At 42.0% G+C, this 22,671-nt stretch overlaps 1 protein-coding gene across 1 annotated transcript; it reads left to right on the plus strand.

Annotated features, from left to right (window-relative positions):
- Window positions 1-4,524: 4,524 nt before the first annotated feature.
- Window positions 4,525-13,187, plus strand: LOC140327955 (whey acidic protein-like). The gene is made up of 3 exons (XM_072407202.1): window positions 4,525-4,639; window positions 11,207-11,356; window positions 13,086-13,187. Exons 1-3 carry the CDS (start codon window positions 4,555-4,557, stop codon window positions 13,100-13,102), a joined length of 252 nt encoding a protein of 83 aa, XP_072263303.1. The 5' UTR covers window positions 4,525-4,554; the 3' UTR covers window positions 13,103-13,187.
- The last annotated feature ends 9,484 nt before the right edge of the window (window positions 13,188-22,671 follow it).

Raw genomic sequence — 22,671 nt, forward strand, 5'->3', positions numbered from 1 at the left:
GCTTCCGGTTGCGAAACGACCTTTCCTGCGATTTGGGGGCCCGAATGATTTGAGCATCTGATTCACAAAGATAATTCTGTGTCGAGGTTTACACCACACATATCATAAACCATCATCATTATGTATAGTGAGCACAACACATAACAAGTCGGGTTTATCCCCAAGTTCTGCCATTCCCCGGGGTGTTCTGCCCCTGCCGTCACTCCCCAATGTTTTTAGAAGGGGGCAACAGCCCAGGAGGAGCAGAAGGAGGAAGATTCGGGAGTCCATGGTGATATCTGGAGGAGTCTATGAGATGGGGATGACCATGGCGTGTTTTAAAGGGATCAGAGCAGTAAGAGATCAGGGAGGAGTAGGAATATCATACAACAAATTATTCTATAACATGCTGCAATACAAATTACACTCCAATTATTTTATAGATGTGTGATAATTATATTTTATGTAATTGTACACCCAACCTCACACATCACTTTATTTCAGAACATATATTCATATATAACTGACCTCACTACCAAGCTTCAGAACAAAATAAATGCCTAGATCCATGTAGTGTGTGCCAAATAAAGAAAATCTCCCTCCTCCAGTCACATAATTATCAGTATGATACATCTTAGATAAAGTGGGTCAGACAGACGCCTATCTCTTCAGGCCCAGGAACAGAGCCAACCCAAGTAAGTTGTGAAGAATAACAGGAGAGTTCCTAATGTTTGCTTGTTTTCTATCCTCCGTACCAATATTGGGGCACATTCAGGAAATATATGTCTGCCCCATTTCTGCTATAATGTAGATCTCTGTTGCTTTTTTATTCTGCCCTTGTGTCATCACTATATACCTCATCCTCTGGTAATAATAGAGATAATTCAGGGAATTCATGTCTGTCCCATCTCTGCTATAATGTGAACCCAAACTGAGTGACATGTACTTTGCTCTGTGCATTGTGTGTAATAAACTGTTCTTCATGAATGTATTCCATTGCATGGATTGTCTATGTACACTAGTGATGTCTTCATGACTGCTGGGTATTTTCTGATTGTGACAACAGTAGTCCATTACTGAGAATAATGTTGAATCTGCCCCATCTGAAGACCATGTGACGGGGTGAAACCCCCAGGACAGACACTGCTAGACTTTGTCAATCTCTGCCATATAATACCATTATACTATACTATGCCATTTAAAATCTGAGCCACCTGAGTTTCATTAACCACCAGCTAAAGCTGAATCCCTCTGCCGCAGATCCTCTATATAGCTGTAAAGTTTCCTACTTTCTGGGCATCCCCTGCACAGACACATGCACAGCTGAAGGGAGGTTTTACTTTTGCTGCAGCCAATGAACAGATTGCTTCCTAAATCCAATCCTGTTCAGCTATTGGCTGCTAGCCCCATTTTAACCTTCCTAGTAGCATGGTCTGGTTGCTGAATCCTCAGTGTGTTATTAGCTGCTGGTATGGTCTTGTACCTGTTATTTGCTGCCTGCCCTGACCTGTGTTTAGCTCCTCTGCGTTGTCTCTCTGGGATCTTTCCTGATAACCATTATTACACTGAAGCCATCTGATCCCTGTCACTCCTGGGGTGAACCTGGGGGACGCAATCTGGTGATGTTCTTAGAGCATCCATGTGGGAAGCACATTGTTATTATTATCGTGTAATTATTTATTGCTGACTTACTATGCAGCATTTTACAAAGTCTAAAGTTGTATCAATAGCTGTCCTTCAAAGGGTCTCACAATCCAATGTCCCTACCGTAATCATATGTCATTAACACAGTCTAAGAACAATTTAGAGCAGAAGCCAATTACCCTAACTTAATACTTTAGGATGTGGGAGGAAAATCGGAGTGCCCAGAGAAACCTAAGTGCTACAAAGAGTCTTAACCACTGAGCCATGGGGGTCATTTAGATTCAATGCCGCAGGTATTCCCGTGCCACCTTCCAGGGGACGATCCATTGCATGTAGACTACATAAAGAAGGTTGAGTTGCACAATCCGGCACAGCTACCCGGGGTGACACCTTTCCAGCTGCTCAAACACTAGCACTGCAGAGCTGGTTCTTATACAACCATATAAATGTGATAGCTGGCAGCAGTGAGCGGGACTGATACGAGCCCAATATGATATGGGGTGTCTATGTAATACACATGCTGTATAATCCCTTGGTTGGTGCTTGTGGAGACCAATCCCTTACTTCTCCCACTTTTTTCCATCAAAGAACAAGCAAAATACATCCTGTATGCCCATGCAGGGGCACTGGGTCAGCAAAATACAAGGTCATATCCCCATTCTGGTATGAGACAATACAGTCTTGCCTTATTCTGTAGGCTTATTGGTATCCCTGGCCACCTGCAGTCTTTTCCTGTGTTGCTGTGACAGGTTCTCTCTAGAACTTATCGGGTTATTCTATAACTTCTGAACCTTTTTGACCTGCCGGAGGTTCTTTCAGCACTCCCCCAGCACACGGAACCCACACAACCCTCAGGGTCTATCAATGGATTTCCTTTTATTACCATCGGCCAGGTGCTCCATAGCCACCTCCATATCCTGGCCTAGCAGATGCAAAGAGACCGCATCATCTTCCAAAAGAAAGACCCCAAACTACCAGAGAATCAGGTATATGGTGACCATGGCAGAATAGAAAAGTGGCAGAGACGGGGCGGACAGACATCCCCTGAAACGTCTCCAATATTGGTGCAGAGGAATGATATAAAACAAGCAAACATTAGGAGCTTCTCTGAAGAACACTTAGTGATCGGACTATTGACTCTGTAATGTGCTGTATGATACAATGATGCTCCTAATACATCATAATATAAATTATCTGTATATTCAGCCATTTGTAACCAGCTCAGTCTAGAAAAGTCCATGTTATGACTGATATAATGATAACACCGTTGTAATGATTAGTTTACAGAGAACATTATATAAGTACTGAAGCTTCATGTTACAAACATCCAATCTGGTTCAAATTCATGACCTGCCATGTTCCCTCACACCTCCTGGTATAAGACTGACACCCCCACAGATAGCAGACACCACAAAAAGTAACTCTTTGTGCGGTGTTGGTCCTTAAAGCAGAGGTTGGTAGTGTTCTTAGAAAATGACCTACTTACTCAGTGTAAGGCACTTACCTGTCCAGTGAGTCCATGGCATCCTTGGGCATCCTCGCAGCGCGTCTCTACCTGCCCGTGGAGGGATCCATTTTGGACGAACTACTACTACTACTGGCACGTCTCAGGGGTGCTGTAGGAAAAAGTGTGCGCGCTTCCACACGTGCCCCTTGTACCCCCTGCCAAGCGGGACATAATTTGAATTCCCTGTGGCCAATTGGATACAGTCATCCTCCAAGCAAATGGCACCAGGTGGTGCAAGGTCATTGGGCACTCTGACCATTTAAGGAGAACCTGTCCTGAACACCATTACCCGCTATAAGTCTTTGTGTGTACAGTGTGCTTGGGTGCATTCTATATGTGTTGATTCATAATAACCTCTGTTGTGTCATTACCAATAGCGACCGGGTCTGATATCTGATTCTGCCTGAATTCCGCCTGCCCTGACCTCGGATTGTTCCTGACCTGCCTTTGCCTTATCCATATGTACCACGCTTATTGGACTGATCTTCTGTGAATGACCTTTGCCTTATTTTATGATGACACAATAAAAGGTTTATAAAAGGTTTCCTGGAGTTGTCTGTGGTTTGTGTACCAGGCGCACCACACTCAGGATGTCCTACCTCCAGTGCTCCAATCCCATACTCTGTCTAACCATAATCCCCTCCTGCCCAGGAATGAATGTGTGCTATAGTTATCTCCTAGGTCGGCTAGCTTGTGTTTTACTAGCAATGAAGCTATGTAATAGGGGGTACATTCTGGAGGAATTTCACCAGCTGCAATGTACAATTCATTGCACCCTTAAATACCAATTTACTATAACTGCATAAAAACTTAATTGAAATACAAACCTAGACCCTGTAACAACATGATGATGTCACAACAATGCCAACCAAAAGAATGGCCACTAGTGGGCAGCGTTGGGTCCCTGCATTGTTTTGGTCCTGAAGAAGGCAGGCTGCTTGGTCCCCGAAATACGTTGGGTTCTTTTTTCAGAAACAAAGACTTTTGTTGTTGCACTGTTATATTGCAGATAAAGTGCATATGTGGAGCCTTTCCTGGCTTTTTACAGGCATGGGACATCCTCACTAGGAATAGTTTTACTGTTGTAACATTTAAAGGAAAATAATATTATCATCTTTTATATTTTCAGTATTATTTGGTGTCCAAAGGGTCCTCTAATAGAAGAAAAAAATAGGAAATGTTTATATGTAATTATAATTGTAATGTGCTGGGCTATTATTATCAGTGAGGTTGGGTGTGTATATAATACAATATAATTACACCATACACATAACTAAATCTAATAATAGGAGAACAGTTGGGATTACAACACTCAGGACAATTTGTTGTATGATATTCCTCCTCCTCCCTGATCTCTTCCTGCTCTGATCTCTATAAAACACGCCATGGTCATCCCCATCTCATAGACTCTTCCAGATATCACCATGGACTCCCGAATCTTCCTCCTTCTGCTCCTCCTGGGCTGTGCAGCCGTCTACACCGACAAGTTGCCCCCTTCTAAAGGCATTGGTGAGTGACGGCAGGGGGTGAGCACCCGGGGAATGGCAGAACTTGGGGATAAACCCTACTTGTTATGTGCTGTGCTCATTATATATTATTATATATTGCTGTGTAAATCTCGCTTTACGATACAGAATTATCTTTGTGAATCAGATGCTCAAATCACAAGAAAATTTAAATTGGAAGAATGTAAGATTTTTAGGTTTAGGGGGTTATTCATGCCAGTAGTGTTGGGCCACGTGCGGCACCAATTCCAATCCTCTGTAGTACATCCCAACTGTGCGCAGAGAAATAGAGGATGAGCCATGCAAATGGAAGCTCCGCATCCCTGCCGGCCTCACTGGTGGGTGAATTGTCACCAACATCTCCAGAAAGCAGGAACTGGATGAGGATTCACCTTTCTGTATTTATCACAAACTTTTTATTTTACATTGGTGGCAGAGGCTGGACATTTTATCATTTTATGTATTAATGAATGACAATAATAATAAAGAATGACTGGGAATGACAATAATAATAAAGGAAAATACAGGAGAAGAATAAACAAAAAGGTCGTACTCGCCAAGAGCTGTAATATAAAAAATAATAAATGTTCCAATTTAAGCAAATGTAACCGTATCCATTGTGACATTCTAAGCACATTGTATAATAATAAAGAAAACAGAGAAGTCCAAGTACGAAAGATGAAAAAACACAAACGACCGTTCTCCAGATAGCAATTTGTTTCAAAATCAAACATGTAGCAAAGGTATCAGTGTCACTCGTATTACAGTAACCACCCCAGAAAATAAAGAAATGAAGGGGAGGGAGAAGAAGAATAAGGGAAAGGGGAAAGAGGAGGGGGGCAGTCAGAAACAGAAGAGACCTTGGAAATTCAGGAAGAAAATCAGATGGCGAGGAGGGTACGATCAAAGGAAGGTGTAGAGAATTCTCAGGGCCACCAGATTTTGTGAAACGGTTTCATTGAGTCATTGAGTTGAGCAGTGTGTTTTTCCTGTGTCCGGATCCTGGAGACTCTGAACATTATGGAAAGGGATAACAGGCGAGTTCTAGGTTTCACTGGAGTTGTTTTAGCAGCCATGGGTGGCTTGTGACCAAGTAATTCCAGTATAGGTTCTTTAGGGTTAGAGTGTCAAAAAAGAGACAATAGGAGTGAGACGACCTGCGTCCAATAGTCAGATGCCACCCGACATTCCCATCAGATGTGCAAAAAGGAGCCCAGCTGAGGGCAAGCCCGGATGAAGTTTGGGGAGGAATCTACAGAAAATTTAGCAACCCTAACAGGTACCAAATACCAACAGGACAGCAGTTTACAATTAGCCTCCAGGGCATGATGTCCGGTTCTTTTCTCGGGGGTCTTCAATTGGACCATCAGGCATGAGATAGTAGGTTCAAATGAAAAGCGGGTTTATTGTGAGAAAATGCTTAGCAGGTAAAACGCAGAGATTCTAACTAAAACCAGGAAATCCATCAATATTTATAGGCATACAGAATCACTCCTGTATGGGGGGCTTAAGCCGTTATCTAATTGTCATTAAGCAGATTGTCCAATAATGTATATTTGGAAGTCCATATAAGCATAAAATGTGTCTAGCACTTTTGGCACAGAAATGACTATCCACCATCTTGAATTCTTGTTCAAGTATCACCCACAAGGGTTGCAGCTGGTGTCTGAAATCAATTAACCCCCCAAGCGGTAATCCCAAGTGTGATTTGTGGGGGATATTAGATACCAAAAGCAAATCCCAAGTCATACTCGGCGTATCTTTAAGCTAAAAAAACCCACTTACCTTGCTCTGTTGTTGTCCCCATTATCCTTCTGGTCCCCACAAGTCCTGGGGACACGTCTTCTCCCTCCAATCTCCAGGCGCCAAGTGAAGAGCTGAGATCCCCGGGGTTTCCCGTGCTGTCAGTGTGGGCACCCATTTGTGCGGGCGGAGCAGTGGGAAATATAAATCATTTTGTACTGGATTCAAAACGAAATAGCTGTATTGAGTCTAATACAAAGAAATCCTACTAATAATAATAATAATAATATATATAAATATATATAATTATATTACATATGTTAGTGTACAGTTAGTTATATTACATTTTTAACTCTTTTTTATTAGATTTTTTTTAAAGTTTAATATTAAATTAATTAAATGTATTAACTATTAACCATATTTTGGGGAGTTATGCCTCGGAATTATAGCCTGCAATGTTAAATAGGTTTCCAATGTTAAAACGCTTTTTGCACAAAAATTTGGGCAGAATTAGAACGCTAGGGGGGTTAAACAAAGTAGTAACTATTCTTCATAAAAGAATTGTATATTTTATATTCTATATACAGATATATGAGAACTAGTAGAGCCGGACTATTATATAACCAATTATGCGAGCAATCGTCAGAGAGGCAGCTAGGTCTTTGTGCTATTTATGAACATAGGAAGGAGGAGATGATGTGAGCATTGAAAGATATGAAGAGTACATCAGCGAAATTACACTCCTAGAGTTAGAATTATCTATGGATATCTGTTCGAATCAGGTAAAGCTTTAGGCAAATTGTACATGTTTAGGTATAAATTGTAATAAAAATAATATGATGGTAATAATAGTATTCGGTAGGAGGGAGATGATATAAAAATGAGTGAAGGCCAGAGGTCTCAATAGGATGATGAAGACGTGATAGACCTGTATCGAACCAAAGAGAGGGAGGGAAGGCCAGGAGGGAAGGCCAGGAGGGAAGGCCAGGAGGGAAGGCCAGATTGTAAATAAATAGAAGAAGGGGACGATGAGGAGAGAGAAGCCCACCTTCGTATTTGAATAGATCTCACAATCACGAGAAATAAGCCGTAGTTGGAGGCAATTGAGTGGGCCTGTCTCCAGAAATAAGCCAGAGAAGGTTGTCAATGTAAGGATGAGGAAATAAAGCTTCTTCTAAACAGACCCAAATGATATCTTCCAAGAGGAGCAAGTGTAGTGCCCTGGAGCACGGAGTACGTTGACATTTGAACATTTGTGGATATTTGCCTATTTCCCCTATGCAAAGTTAAAACTTATTCCTTTATTTCACCTAAAAGAGTTCACTTGCACTGTTTAATATTGTGTCATTGCATTTTATGTGTTGTAATATTATCACTGTATTTACATGGCTCTGTGGAAAGGGTTAATGAATACTGAGAGGCTATTAGAAAAGCTGGTCATTTTCCACAGCTGCCATAGGGTATAAAGAAGACTGTGTTGTTGTTCACCACCATGTTTTGGAGACAGTCTGACCTATTAAATGTCTGGTTGTAGCTCTGTTATGTCTGGAAACTTGTTTTTGTCTGGAAAACCTGCTGTGTCATTGCCATTGTGTAACATTGAATTCTTATGTAAGTCTTTACCAGACAGGAGCTGAAACAATGGGCCTGATTCATTAAAGCTCTCCAAGGCTAGAGAGAATACACTTTCACCAGTGAAGCTGGATGATCAAGCAAACCTGGAATGGATTTATTCAATGTAATTTGCTATTTGCTAGCAAATGCATTGAATCCTGGACCAGATCCATCCCAGGTTTGTTGGATCACCCAGCTTCACTGGTGAAAGTGTATTCTCTCTAGCCTTGGAGAGCTTTAATGAATCGGGGCCAATGTATCTGTGCTGAGCTTCTCCACTCCACCCTCTAGAAGGTTCTAGTCCAGCACAAATTGTATATGAGGAGAGCAGTCAGGGCCCCTAGGGTGTTGCAGTTAGGGAGCAGTGCATGGAAGAGGAGACTCTGCCAGACGGGGATACGCTGCCACAGACCCCGGATCACCAGCCTTGGACCAGGGTACCAGCCTTCTGAAGAGAGAGGGACAGCTAGCTCAGGCCTTTCCTCAGCATCAAACCTTTCTTCTGCCATGGAGGAGCCTGGAGAAGCCAGCCTAATGCCTGGCCTGTATTGTTTTGTACCTGAATTCTTCCAGTAAAGAAGCACCCTGGTTTACTGCAGACCCTGACTCTCCGGACTTATTTCCCATTGGGGTGCACCACGCCTTACCATCTATTCTGTAGAGCAGCGACACGTGGTGACACCTCGACAGTGTCCGGGCGACCCAGCCTAGCGTTGGGACACACCAAACCTGGCCACTGCACAAGCTGAGGCAAATATGTTTTCAGCCTTATCTTACAGGAAAGAAATTCTGTCTCTTAATCCACCCTCCATACTAGCTGCAGAACAACTGATTTTATCCTTTTTATCCACTTGAGGAATATTAGACACTATTCGGCCTCTTACCAAGTTTAAGATTTCATCAATTCAATTACGTTAGCTATCTTTTGAAAGAATATTGTTACACTATTTCAACTTCATAATCACTCCTTTATACTAAACCTATGCACTATAGCAACCTCATTACAAATTGTTGTGATTTAAAGGATCTCCCAACCCCCCTGAGGAAGCACCATGGGGGTGAAACGTGTTGGGCAGGTTAATCTAACCTTGTACGCATAAACATTGCTGAAATTGTATATAAACTAAGCGTTTGATGCTAGAACAGTACTCCCGTGTTAAGCTAGGGCTAGCATAGGGAGTCTCTGTCTACCACTCAATGCCTCCATTATATTGAGCTACCACCCATTCATACCTATAATCTCAATGGTCAAATTAATGACAAGTTTAACACTACCTATTCCTAAAAGATGTGCCTTTTACTTATACCCTTTGAAACTTTTGAGCTAGGTTATCGCCTTACTGTATATGTCCTATTAATGTTATTGATGGATAAATCCTAACTCAGTGTTATGAGACACAGCTCTTTACCTTGATTTCTGATATTTCAGCTTTTGTATGCTTACGCGTCACATAATTGTATTGTTATAATTTTTATTATTTTAATTGTGCTTAGTTTAGTGAGGTCTATTCCCTTGTCATACCTACAGACATCCTTATGTTAGGCCAATATTTATTGAGTTCAGTTAGCTCCACAGTAACACCACAATACTATTTAGTATGGCCTACTCTTCACTGGAATGCTTTAGCCGCACCCTTTGACAATTTTTATATGGGGTTGCTACCGTACTGTGTGTGCATTGCCAATACAATTACCAAGATAGTGCTTGCTTAGATTTAGGAGGAGGACTCTCTTGGCAAGACATGCCTACTGGTACTTTCATATTAAGCTACTGCTTTTTCACATGCTTGAAATACCAGGTGAATCATTGGGCCTGATTTATGAAAGCTGGAGAGAATACACTTTCATCAGTGAAGCTGGGTGATCCAGAAAACACAGAATGGATTTCAAATAAATAATTTGCTATTTGTTAGCAAAAGTTTTGAATCCTGGACCAGATCCATTCCGGGTTTGCTGGATCACCCAGCTTGACTGATAAAAGTGTATTCTCTGATGAAAGGGCCACTGAATCCTAATGGTTATGATTCTTTACTTTCATTGTCTGTATTGAATATACGTTTTATAGATTTCTGTAATTTTAGTATGCTGAAAGAAGAACAATGTTATTTATCGGGATGGAGAACTGATGTTGTTTTTATTTGTGTGTATGTTTTTTTTTTTATTATTATTATTTTTTTTTTCTGTTTTGTCTTGTTTTTTTTTTTAGGAGTATCCATAGATATACTTTTTTTCCTGTATATAATTACTGTCCCTTTTATTATCCGGATCAGATGTTCTTAACATTTATATGTAAAAAAAATGTGGAAATTAAATAAAGATTTTTTTAAAAAAACTATCATCACTATGATATCTCTTGGAGGTCCCTCAGGATTACAACCAATCAAGGCACGATGTATGCGTTCATGTTCCAATCATTCATTAGGAATATCTGGGGCCAGTTCCTCAAGAAAGCGCCATGATGGTCACCTGGATGTCCACATGTGTTCTGGTATACCTCTGACATGCAAATTATGGCTTCTAGAATGTTTTTCAGGATCCTCCAATCTCGCTTGCAGGGTCAAATTGTCTACTTTAGGAGAAATAAATCCTTGCCAAGTGACTGAATCATTCCGTGTAATCCGTCACGTCTCTTCTCAAGGACCGCAGTGCGATGGCCAATTTCTCTTTTTTCTATGGAAAGTCCTTCAGTGATCTGTTTAGACGAAGCAGGAAGAGCTTTCCTAGAAACAAATCTAAGTAATAACCTGGTTGTGAGAATCCTGAGAAGTGAGAGAGGTCGGGAGAATCATCCGTGTCACTAAAGCTGGCCAGAGAGCTGTGAGGGGGACGGCCTCCAAAGGGCCCCAATTTAAGATTCTGTTCTGTCACAATCTCTGATTGCGGTTTAAACTTCAATTTAGACTTTGAATGTGGAAGAGCCATCTCAACCAGAAGGAATAACCAGGATAAAAAGAAGACTTGGAGCCAAGAAATAGATAGGAAGAAGATAGCCTGGGGGGATCACACAGCCACTCAAAAGACGTCCATCCTCAGCCACTGCGCGTGAGCGCCCCCTAGGTTTTTGCTTTTTTAAGTTTGTCAGTTTGTCTAGTTTGAGGTAAATTCCCACCGGTCCCCACCATATCCCTGAAGAATTGTGACATTTGAATTTGCTGATTCTACTGTAGATTGTGATGATCCTAACTGACCATCCTTCTCTGTCCTCTCTTCACAGTCAAACCTGGAAATTGCCCAACTGATATAAAGTTTGCCTGCCAGTACCCCATCACTGCTGAAGATGAATGTAATGATGATGGTGATTGTAAGGATGAGAAGAAATGCTGCAAGGCGTGTGTCATGAGTTGTCTGAAACCAGAATTCAAGGGTAAGTTCCAAATAAATATATATTTTATCTAATATATATAGAAAGGACTTGGTATCTGTAGTGCACCTAGTGGTTGGGGGGGGTAAGGACAACATTACAATCATTAGTAATCATTACAAGTCGCCCAGGCTGTCAGTGAAGTGAGGTCAGTGAGGTGAAGGACCCACTTTTTCCTCCGCAGTGTGACAATGGTCGTGTCGGGGTGGCATGCTCAGGGCCCCCTGATATTGTCATAGGGGTCACATGCTCGATAATACGGTTAGAGGTGACTAATAGAGAGCGAATCCCTAACATTTTAGAGGCCCTGTTTTTCCATATGAGGAGCCCTATTAAAGTAGAACAGTGACCAGATTTCACCTATTAGACCCCCAATGATTGATCCCTCATATGGTGGGCTGTGTCATTTATGACTTCCATGTATGATGGGCAAAACATCAGCATCTGCACCTCTCTGTCCTCTCCAAAGACAAACCCCGCCGGTGCCCAGTGTGGAGTGGAATCTGCACGGACATTCTACCGATAGATCAGTGTCAGAGTGATCAGGACTGTAAAGGCAACAAGATATGCTGTAACCAATGTGGGATGAAATGTGTGTGACCCCCAGTTACCAGGTATGACTGACACCACAACGGTAACACAAAGACAACTGCACAGAAAACAGAACTGGAGGCTATAACGTACCAATGGCAGGGCAGGGTCATAGCCTGGAAGTAATCTGATCATTGGCTGCTGCACAAACAATACAAACAATCCTCTTCTGTGTCACACAGCCTCAGATTTTGTGCAAAGGATACTGAGAAAGGTAAATCCCAGGTGGAGACTGCATTACTATAGGAAGATGGGGATGCACTGCACGGGATAACCGGCCAGATAAATGTCTCCCAGCAGGTAGATGGTGTTGAATGAATTTGCCTCAGGTCAGTTCTGACGATCCATCAAATTGATACCAGGGTACACACCAAGAACTCAGTGTTGGGATACTGGAAGCCCTTGATAATGAGTGCATTGGATCTACAAACCCAGGAAATTAGCTAATGGATGGTCGGAGTCCCTTTTAATGGGCACAGTGGGTGTAGCGACCTGGGAGCTCAGGGCAGAGATAGTGGGAATCTCCTGCGCACTGCATAGTACGGGCCTGGGACCTTCACACCGAGATCTCAATATTCAGAAATCCTGAGAAAATGAAATTGTTTGTTTCTGGCCATTCAGCCCTCTAGCACCCAACAAACACTTCAATATTAGCTGGGGTGGAGGTACCCTTTATAGCTGCAGTCCCATGTGAGGACCCCTGAATTCTCTTCGCTCGTGTCTCTGTTGGTTTGGGATGGATGGTGGGTAGGAATCATTATATAACAACTTGGAAGACAACACGGGAAAGATGGAAATATTTACAGATCTCTGGAAAGAACAGGAAACAGAAAAATCTGATTTCATCCAGTGAACAGGCGGGTGACACATTCACCTACAGGGCGGCAGTAGTAAATAGCGGCTCTGCCATCTGTAGAGGAGTCACAAGACTGACCGATCGGAATAACAAACATTTCAGCAGTAATTACCCCTCACATGCCGTTATTTCAGCTTCCTACTGAAGTCTTTGCTTTGGGTTCTCCCAATATTATTCCCATCTGATGAAAATAAAGATAGAAATGTGTAAAATATCAGGATAAAAATGAATAATAATATCTAAAATGATTTGTCTTTTCATGTTTTCCTGAAAATTTCCCTACAGACGGAGGCACTGCATGAGAGATGGGAGAAGATGGGTGGAGCAGTGACAGCGATATCCCTCTGTGGGTGACCCCAACATGACAGATGCCCCCCAATAATAAAGATTTGTCTCATCTCACAGCTCATTGGTCTTCTGTCTCATCATTGGTCACATGACATCTCACTGACAATGCTGTACTGACATTCCACTGATACTGATATTCCAGTTTTGTGTCTTCGAAGGGCTTGGTCAGTGCGGCATGTTTAACCTCCCTGGCAGTATGATTATTTGAGTATACATTTGACATGTAAAAATACTTCTAATTTTAATTTTTTAGTTTTCCTGCTTGTCCCGCCGATGCAAGCACGCATCCCGCACACACGTCAGATACCCAGCGGGCATCTGCATGCCCTGGACTCACCTCTCCAATGCTCGCAATGCAGCCACACTTGGGATTACCGCTAAGAGGGTTAAAGTCACCCATTACCGAAAAAATAATGTCATGGCCCCCTGAAGAGGTGATCATTTACCTGTACTGCAATCTCCAGCATTCCACACTTCTCGCATTGCCACAAACTTGTCTTCCTTTCTTTACATCACTGCCCCGTAGTGAGATAGGAAGGCACCACAGCCTGTAGGGGGTGACACAGTCGCCTGACATTACTGGAAGTGCTGAATACTGCAGCATGGGAACAGAGGAGGGTTTTAGGCAAATGAGTGCATTATTAGGTTATACAATACTGAATTCAGCATTCTGAATACCAAAAGGATATAACTACAGCAAAAGCATCCTATACAGTTCATATGGGTCCTGGGGCAGAAAGGGGTTCTGTTGGGGTCTACAAAAATTGTTCAAAAATAATCCCCACCCCTTGGAGTCTTCATATCCATGCTGCCAAAAAGCAGACATTGAAATCTATCTCTGGATTTAACCACCCCAGCAGCTCAGCCTAAACTGGCCCCCAGGTGGATGGGGTGAGGGGCATTGTCCCATGTTTCAGGTATTACTATGAGCCATCATAAAAAAAAGCAAAGCCTGTGGAGATTAAATGGTGAATGACAAGCAGCGTATGTAACGTGAATATCATGAGTCCTACAGAGAGGCAGCTTCCAATGATATGTATGATAGTGATAGGCAAATTAACTAGGGTACTATTCACTATTACCTATGTTAACATCAAAAATGATGGAAGCCCAATGTTCAGCTAATTGTAAGGAGCAACAGCCAATGGGAGCACTGCCCACGTTAGCGCCCATCTCCCGTCTGATTACCATGATTAGGGCGGTCAGCACTCCCACTGGTGGTGGGAATCACCCCTCATTCCTCGCAGAAACCTTTTTAGCCCCTGGTGATTGGCCATAAATTATGGAAATTAAAGGGTTGCTCTGTAATTATTAAGTTGTGTATATTTTCTTTGGTAGTTCGGGAAGATCCAACTTAGGGGTCCTTCAGTGCTCAAGGGCCACATGGAGGTTTTGTACATTGACCAACTCTTTGTAAACCCTTCCTTACTTTAATTTAGCCCCGGGGATAAAGAGAGAGAAGGCATGTTTGTGTAAACAATAAAAATTTTATTTCTGAATTTTAAAACAACATATTATACAAAACAATAATCAAAAGCAAAAACAAGCAAATGCATTGTGGGCTTATTTGAAAACACTATAAAGTCTACTTGCAAAAAGTCATATTTACATATTACAATCACAGTCTCTTAGCAAGTATATGTGTCTCGTTTCCCGATGTGTTTCGCACCTTGGCTTCATCAGGGGACATTGAGATCTACACTAGGTACACAATAAATGGTATCAGTATATAGGTATAGGAGAAAGTTTTTCGTATAGCCATAGTTATTGGTCGTGTATGTTTATTGTTAATGTTGGATTGTAGAGTTCATCATCGATTGTAACCATAAAGGAATAACTTACTTGATGTTGGTGTGGAGACTGAAAGAAGGACAAAATGTATTTTTCAGAAGTTGGAAAGAGACTGCCTTCTGTCCCATTTGAATATATGGTATCTAAACTAAATAAATCATTTAGTCAAAGACTGACCGAACTGTATGAAGATATAATAAATTGATTAAAGGGATGACTTACTATAGTTTGAAAGGGCTGAAGATTAATGCTAGTTCAAATTGGTGAACCAATACAATAGCATCGGGTGCAGCGTTCTGAAAAAATATACATATATATATATATTAAATCATTCAATAGATGAAGGACTGGGGGTCATTTTAATTGGCTGAAAGAAGGTGTGCACTTACAGGTATTCACAAGTATATTTTTCCTAGCCCAGAAATTAATTTGATTTCTCCTTTAAATTGGAAATCTAGTAACAAAAGAACTATCATAAATACCTAAAGGGGATTAAACCAGATTTAGTTTTTTTAGCTATTAAATTACTTTTGCAGGTTTGTAATTGGAAGGGAGAAGAAAACCCCCGTTTTTGCTTTCAAAAAAGATAGATATCAACTTTGGATTCCTGTATATTTGTTCAGTATTAGAATAAGTCAATTTAGTTCTTACTCAGGTCAGAGGTGGACAGTGGAAGAGACGAAATGCCTGCAGCCAGTCAAAAAAACAATGGTGCTTTCGACATATCGCCCTTATGGGTAATACAGTGTGTGATAAATTGAATGGCCCGCGCCCATGCGTAAACACATGTATTGACGCAGGATGTTCTTCTGGCTTCCACCCTTACTTGTTTTTATAAAGAATTCCAGTGCGCATGCGCCAGGTTTCGTGCACATGCAGTAAGAAAGGTTCTAAAGGGAGTGGGGAAACTCTCCACGCATCCCCATGGTTGATCTAAGTAATGTAGTTCCTCCCGTTTACGTTTCCTTCACCTATCTGATGGAGGAAGAGAATCTTCCTTTGTGACAGATCCTGAGCAATGAATTCCACAGCTCAAATGAGGGACGAGGTTCGGCAAGCTCTGGAGAGATCCGGTGCAGCTGTACCAAGGGTGTCCCTTCTATTGCCGGGGTAAACAATAATTGAATATTTTATGGAGTGTGTTTGTATTTATAATTATAGAAAACATTTCACATATAGCCTTTACCAAGATACATAAAATATATAGAGCGAAACATTAATTCCTTTGGACCTCCTCTTCTTTTCCATTCCTTTCTTTTTAGAGAAATACTACAATGTGTGTGGATCCCGGTGCTCGGGGACTAGACGGGGGACCCCTGGGATAGTTGTGCACTGGTTGTATTATTCTGGGGTTCCACACAGTCCCCCAGTTACTGGAACCCTTCACTGCTGGTCTCTTGTTCTCTCTATTCAAGCATACATCTTCTTTAAAGATCAGACCCATCATTTCATTATTCATTTTAATGAGAATCATAAATAATATCATAACACCAACAGACATATGAAAAAGTGTCAGTTTTAAGTTAATACAACTTAGGACATAAATAATGAATACAATACAACTAGGCCTTAGCAGGTTCTAGAATTATTAAACTTTAACCCCAGGAGTAAAATCGCAGACAACAGATCCAAATGTGTCAATATTTATTTACCAAAATTGAATGGATGTGTGAAAAACTACTGCATTGTTGGTCCTTAAAGCAGAGGTTGGTGGTGTTCTTAGAAAATGCTTACTAACACACTAATATGAGGATACATGTACTAACATAGTAATATGAGGTACTAACACACTAATATGAGGATACAGATACTAACACACTAATATGAGAATACAGATACTAACACACTAATATGGGGATACAGATACTAACTGTCACAAATAACAGGGAGGGGAGGGTAACAGAAAGGTTTACTCACTACTAGGCCTCCAATGACTAGGGAAAAGGGAATGGTCACCCCTTGCAGACACCCTAATCTAACCCTACCTCCTAACCGTATGAATATCCCCTGATGGTTGAAATGCTCATACACAGGAACCTAGGCCCTACTAGCCCTGTATAGCCCTAGCAGTAGTGTCTGGCTTGAGACTGCTGGTTCCTTCCCCTATGAAGGACCCAGTGTCTCCCTGAGGCATAGTAAACAACTAAATAACCACAAAACACCAAAAGTAGTTCAACTTATCTTAATAGCAGATATATAAGCAGGTACTCAGGATGGCACAACACTCCAGCTATTCACAACCCAGCAGTGAATATCGACCGCATAGCATGAAGTGTGAGGCCAGACTAAATGGGGGAGCAGTAATGACCACCAGCTGCAGCTGATACAAGGGGAGTGCTCATTACAAACAACAACAGAGAAACAAGTAAAAACAAAGAGACTCTCAGATAACCTCAAATGCAGCTTGTCTGACAGATCCTCAAACTTCAGTCATGGAAGGGACCGTGACACCCTTTATCCCTTTCACATCTTCCTCTCCTCCCTTTCTGGCTCCCCCTCTCGAATATGTTCAATTGCTGGCTTTGCCACCTCTTTCCTTTCTGTTTGCACCACCCATTACTGGCTTTGCAAACTCCTATGCTGCATTCCACCACCTCCAATCCCTAGTCCAATTGGTAATCATTCCTGGTCCTGTTATTTCCCCTTATCATTGTCACACATACCTGTTCTTCACTAGTACAGGCTTCTCTTTCCTGTTCATGTGGGCAGTTCGGACTCTGGGTGTGCCTACGCTCCCAAGCTTTATCAGTTTAACCATTCCCACTGGCAAATCAAGAAATAGCCTTTTAACTATCCCTGGCTGTTTAGCTAGTTTAGACGCAGCACTCAGTCTTCATGTCTCCATTAGTGCCCAGGCCCCTAGCTTCTGAGCAGTTCCTGTACACCTGTTGGTTAATTCAGTGTTTCCTCTGTCCAGCTTCTGTGTTAACCCCTTGTTGCTCAGTCTGTTGTTTCAAGACAGTTTCCTTGTGCTGTTCCAGTGTTCCTGTTTGTCTGTCGTTGTCCTTGTGTCACCTGTGCCTCCTGTTGCTTTCAGTATCTCCTGTGTTCCCTGTGTCCGCAGTGGCCCCTGTGTCATTGCTGTCAGTCTCCTAGATCCCTGGTATTTGACCCCTGGTGTGTGACCTGACTTCTCTTGCTTGCTGCCTTCCTTGACCCCGCCTTCCCTAACAATTCTTCTGTTTAGTGATTTGGTAATGTGTATCTACCTGCCCACTCTGGTGTGCCCAAGGACCACAACCTAGTGGAAACCAGCAGTGCAACATCCTGACCACTAGAGGCTCTGGAGAAAACTTGTTTACTGATTGGACACGCCTTGGCCCTTCTCAGGGCTCACACCCCTCCTAGTGGCCCTGTCTCCCCAAGCATGACACAGAGCCAACCCAAGCAAGTTGTGATGAATAACAGATAGGTGAGCGATGTACATTTGATGCTGGGGAATAAGATGTTTGATCTACCTTAGTAAAGTAAAACATTGGCATGTATGGTGTTTTGTTAGTAATAATGTACATGTAAACCATTCTTATTTCTTTAATATATTAATGAATAATGACAGAGGTCACCTCACTGCGCACAGCCTTAGATCTGCCCCCTACCTGGAGGAATTGACTCCAGAAGTGGCTGCAGGAATCCATGGGCTCACTATTGCTGATATTCTGGAATGTAATAGTATTGTTTTATACGCAAATAGCGAAAATTAAAAGAATGAACAAAAATAAGGTGAGGAACTCTTCCTGGTGTTCTGAGGTTGAAATAATCTTAAGGTGTGGCACCAAGAAGTGGGGTGGTTATGGTTGGGCACCAGGAGGGGATTATGGCTAGGCCAGGGATGGGATTGGAGGTAGGACATCCTGACTAGGTAGGTCATTGTCTAAGAACACCACCAACCTCTGCTTGGAGGACCAACATCGGTACAAAGGACAGAGCTACAACTGCAGATATTGTGGTGTCTGCTATCTGTGGAGGTGTCAGTCTTATACCAGGAGGTGTGAGGGAAGGGAACATGGTGGGTCATAATTTGGAACCAGATTGGATGTTTGTAATAACTGACATGAAGCTGTGTTATCATTATATCAGTCATAACATGGACTTTTCTTGACTGAGGCGGTTAAAAATGGCTGGAAATACAGACAATTAATATTATGATGTATTTGGAGGCTCATTGTATTATGCAGCACATTACAGAGTCAATAGACCAGAAGAGCTCCTAATGTTTGCTTGTTTTAGATCAACCCTCTGTACCAATAATAGAGACATTTCAGGGAATATCTGGCTGTCCCATCTCTGCTATAATGTAGATTTCCCTTTCTTTTCTATTCTGCCCTCGTGCCATCACCATACACCTCATCCTCTGGAGATGTTTCTGGCTTTGCCCCATTCCAGATGAAATAGAATAATGAGTGTGGGGGGATATGACAGCCTAATATCTTAGTATGTAACTGTGCAAATATCAGGTCTTTGTGATTCTTTTAGTGAGAAGCTGTGATGGCCGAGGCACAAGCAAGTTTCACGTGGTTGGAGTTACGGGCCGTCATGAAGTTTTTGTTTCTCCAGGGAAAGTCAGCAAAGGACATTCACACTGAGATGTCACAATCACTGGGGGAGAAGTGTCTTTCCTTTCCCTGTGTACTGAGAACATTATATAACGGCTTCATGTCAGTTATTACAAACATCCAATCTGGTTCCCATTCATAACCCACCATTAGCTGTTGTAAATTTAAAGGAAAACATTATCATCTTTATATATGTTCAGTTTTATTTGAAGAGTTCTCTAATAGAAAAAAAACTGTATAGAGGACGTGTTTATATGTAATTATAATTGTAATGTGCTGGGCTATCATTTTCAGTGAGATTGGGGGTTTATATATTACAATATAATTATACCATACACATATTTAAATCTAATAATAGGAGAAGAGTTGGGATTACAACACTCAGGACATGAATTTGTTGTATGATATTCTTCCTCCTCCCTGATCTCTTCCTGCTCTGATCTCTATAAAACACGCCATGGTCATCCCCATCTCATAGACTCTTCCAGATATCACCATGGACTCCCGAATCTTCCTCCTTCTGCTCCTCCTGGGCTGTGCAGCCGTCTACACCGACAAGTTGCCCCCGTGTAAAGGCATTGGTGAGTGACGGCAGGGGGTGAGCACCCGGGGAATGGCAGAACTTGGGGATAAACCCTACTTGTTATGTGCTCTGCTCACTATGTATTAATATATATTGCTGTGTAAACCTCCAATTGTAAGAATGGAAGATTTCAAGGTTTAGGCGCTCATTCATGCCAGCAATCTTGGGCCACGTGGGGGCAACACATAATAATTCATGAACAAGGCAATCGTATTAGAATTTATGTTCTGTGTCTTTATAATGAGGAAAACATTTGTGAGCAGCAGCAATCCCAGCACATCACAACTCACTGTCCGTAGACAAATAGAGGACGAGCCATGCAAATGGAAGCTCCGCATCCCTGCCGGCCTCACTGGTGGGTGAATTGTCAGCAACATCTCCAGAAAGCAGGAACTGGATGAGGATTCACCTTTCTGTACTCATCACAAACTTTTTATTTTACATTGGTGGCAACGGCTGGACATTTACTCAATGCCAGAGGATTGGGGAGGGGGGGTTGTGCTGAGGAACATGTCCCAGGGGAATACAAATCTAAACATTTATTACTGCTCACTTTACATACATTTATTTACTTTTTAAGTTTTGCCTTTTTTAAGTTTGTTAGTTCTAATTTGACGTACATTCCCACCCATCGCCACCATCTCCCCCCAAGTAATTGTATGTCTATGATGTCATCGGAGATATAGTGGGGAGTCCTAACTGACTGCCCTTCCCTGTCCTCTCTTCACAGTCAAACCTGGAAATTGCCCAACTGGAAGAATATATAAGTGCCTACCCCCCGGCACAGTGAAAGATGAATGTAAATGCGATGATGATTGTGATGATGACTTGAAATGCTGCAAGGCATGCACCATGATTTGTGAGAAACCAGAATTCAATGGTAAATTCCATCACTTCTATATCTATATATATTATCTTTTATTTAGAAAGTACATGCATGGTACCCATGGTGCACCCCTAGTGGGGAGGGGGTGTTAAGAGAACAGTTTTCCTAATTAATCCCTTTAATTCAGCTTGCTTTGCAGAATTAGATTTATACTTTTTAACTCCCGGGCCACCTTCCTCGTATCATAGATGATGCAGTACAGGAGAGTGCAGCATAGATAAGTCCAGGAAACAAAGCCAGAGGTCACACATGGGTAACAGTCCACCAGTTGGGGTATCCAAGGGTAAGACAAAGCAGAGTCAGGGGCTCAGGCAAAGGTAATTCCAGTAAGGAAACAAAGTCAGCAACAGGAAATCAAACAGATAATCTCACAACTAGCAGGTGGTCAGCCAGGCTAAACACTAAAAGAGGAAACTAGTAACTGGGAACAGAGGGGCTATAAATGGCTAATGACAAGGCGGGATAATAGCCTGGAAGTAATCTGCTCATTGGCTGCAGGACAAACTATAAAATCCTCTCCAGCCTCACACAGCCTCAGTTTATGTGCAGGGGATGCCGAGAACGACTATAGGGAATCTGGGGATGCTGAGAAAGGGAAATCCCAGAAGGTGGCTGCACGACTATAGGGACAGACATTGAATTGCTCCATCTGCATGCAGCACCACCAGAGTGTAATAAACATGGTGCCATAGACTGAGGTGGCTAACTTCACAGTATCACTGGCCAGATAAATGTCTCCCAGCAGGTAGTGGTGGTGTTGAATGAATTTGCCTCAGTTCAGTTCTCATGGTCCGTCAAATTGGTCCCAGCATTTGGGTTGATTTGTACCTGAACTCAAACCCCACCAAGTTTTGGGGTCAGCCCAGCGGCTTCTCTAATTTGTTGCCTTTTATTGAGCAGGTAGAAGTCAGATTTCTAGAACTCCACTCATACCGTGGGAATTTCAGTGAAATATGATTGGCTCCTGTACTATGTTTATTCTGTGCTGTGATTAGTCATTTTATCATCTTTTCTGTCATGTGACCTGTGTAAGGTTTATCGTTATTAAGGGTGGAACCTGCCATGTCTAACCACACCCATTTTAATGGTAACCACGCCTATTAATTGTGACCATACATCTTTATTGGTAACCACGCCCATTGTTGCCAAAGTTCTCAAAGCCACCACATGACTAGGCCCCTCATTTTGTCCAGACCCCTGAAGACGAGAAATGGTGCCAGAATCTTTTGACCTGGGGCTGTTATTGGAATTGACTGGTGGATGGTAAATCCAATTTTGAGTCTTTAAACACCAAAGTTTCTAAAATAAAATTCATAAAAACTTTTATTTAGGTACAAAATACCAATATTAGTAATTACATAGAAACATACACCACACTAGTAAATATCTCCTTAATGGACACTGGGTGCCCCCATCCCCGTAAGACGGGTAAGAGAGCTACAGTTTAGCTAACAGATGTTCCCACTGTCTACGCGTTTCATAAAAACTGTGTCCGCTTCTTCAGGTCAGGCAGGGAGATCTGTGGTGATAACACATGATCATATCGTAAATGTTTAGTTATATCAATTATCATCATAAAAAACACAAATTATATATAAGATCATTTTAGGGTGCTTATACTGGACAATACATGGCCAAGAAAATCCTTTATATATTCATGATTGATTTTGATAAATTAAGACAGAGGGAAAAAAAAGGGTGGGGGAAGAT

This window comes from Pyxicephalus adspersus, chromosome 4, assembly GCF_032062135.1.
Source record: "Pyxicephalus adspersus chromosome 4, UCB_Pads_2.0, whole genome shotgun sequence".
In the NCBI taxonomy this organism is placed as follows: domain Eukaryota; kingdom Metazoa; phylum Chordata; class Amphibia; order Anura; family Pyxicephalidae; genus Pyxicephalus; species Pyxicephalus adspersus.

What these genes read in the sequence shown, in the direction of transcription:
- LOC140327955 (XM_072407202.1), top strand. Translation starts at nt 4,555, where the DNA reads ATGGACTCCCGAATCTTCCTCCTTCTGCTCCTCCTGGGCTGTGCAGCC. An exon ending in GCCCCCTTCTAAAGGCATTG is followed by an intron (nt 4,640 to 11,206) that starts GTGAGTGACGGC and finishes CTCTCTTCACAG; the next exon opens with TCAAACCTGGAAATTGCCCA.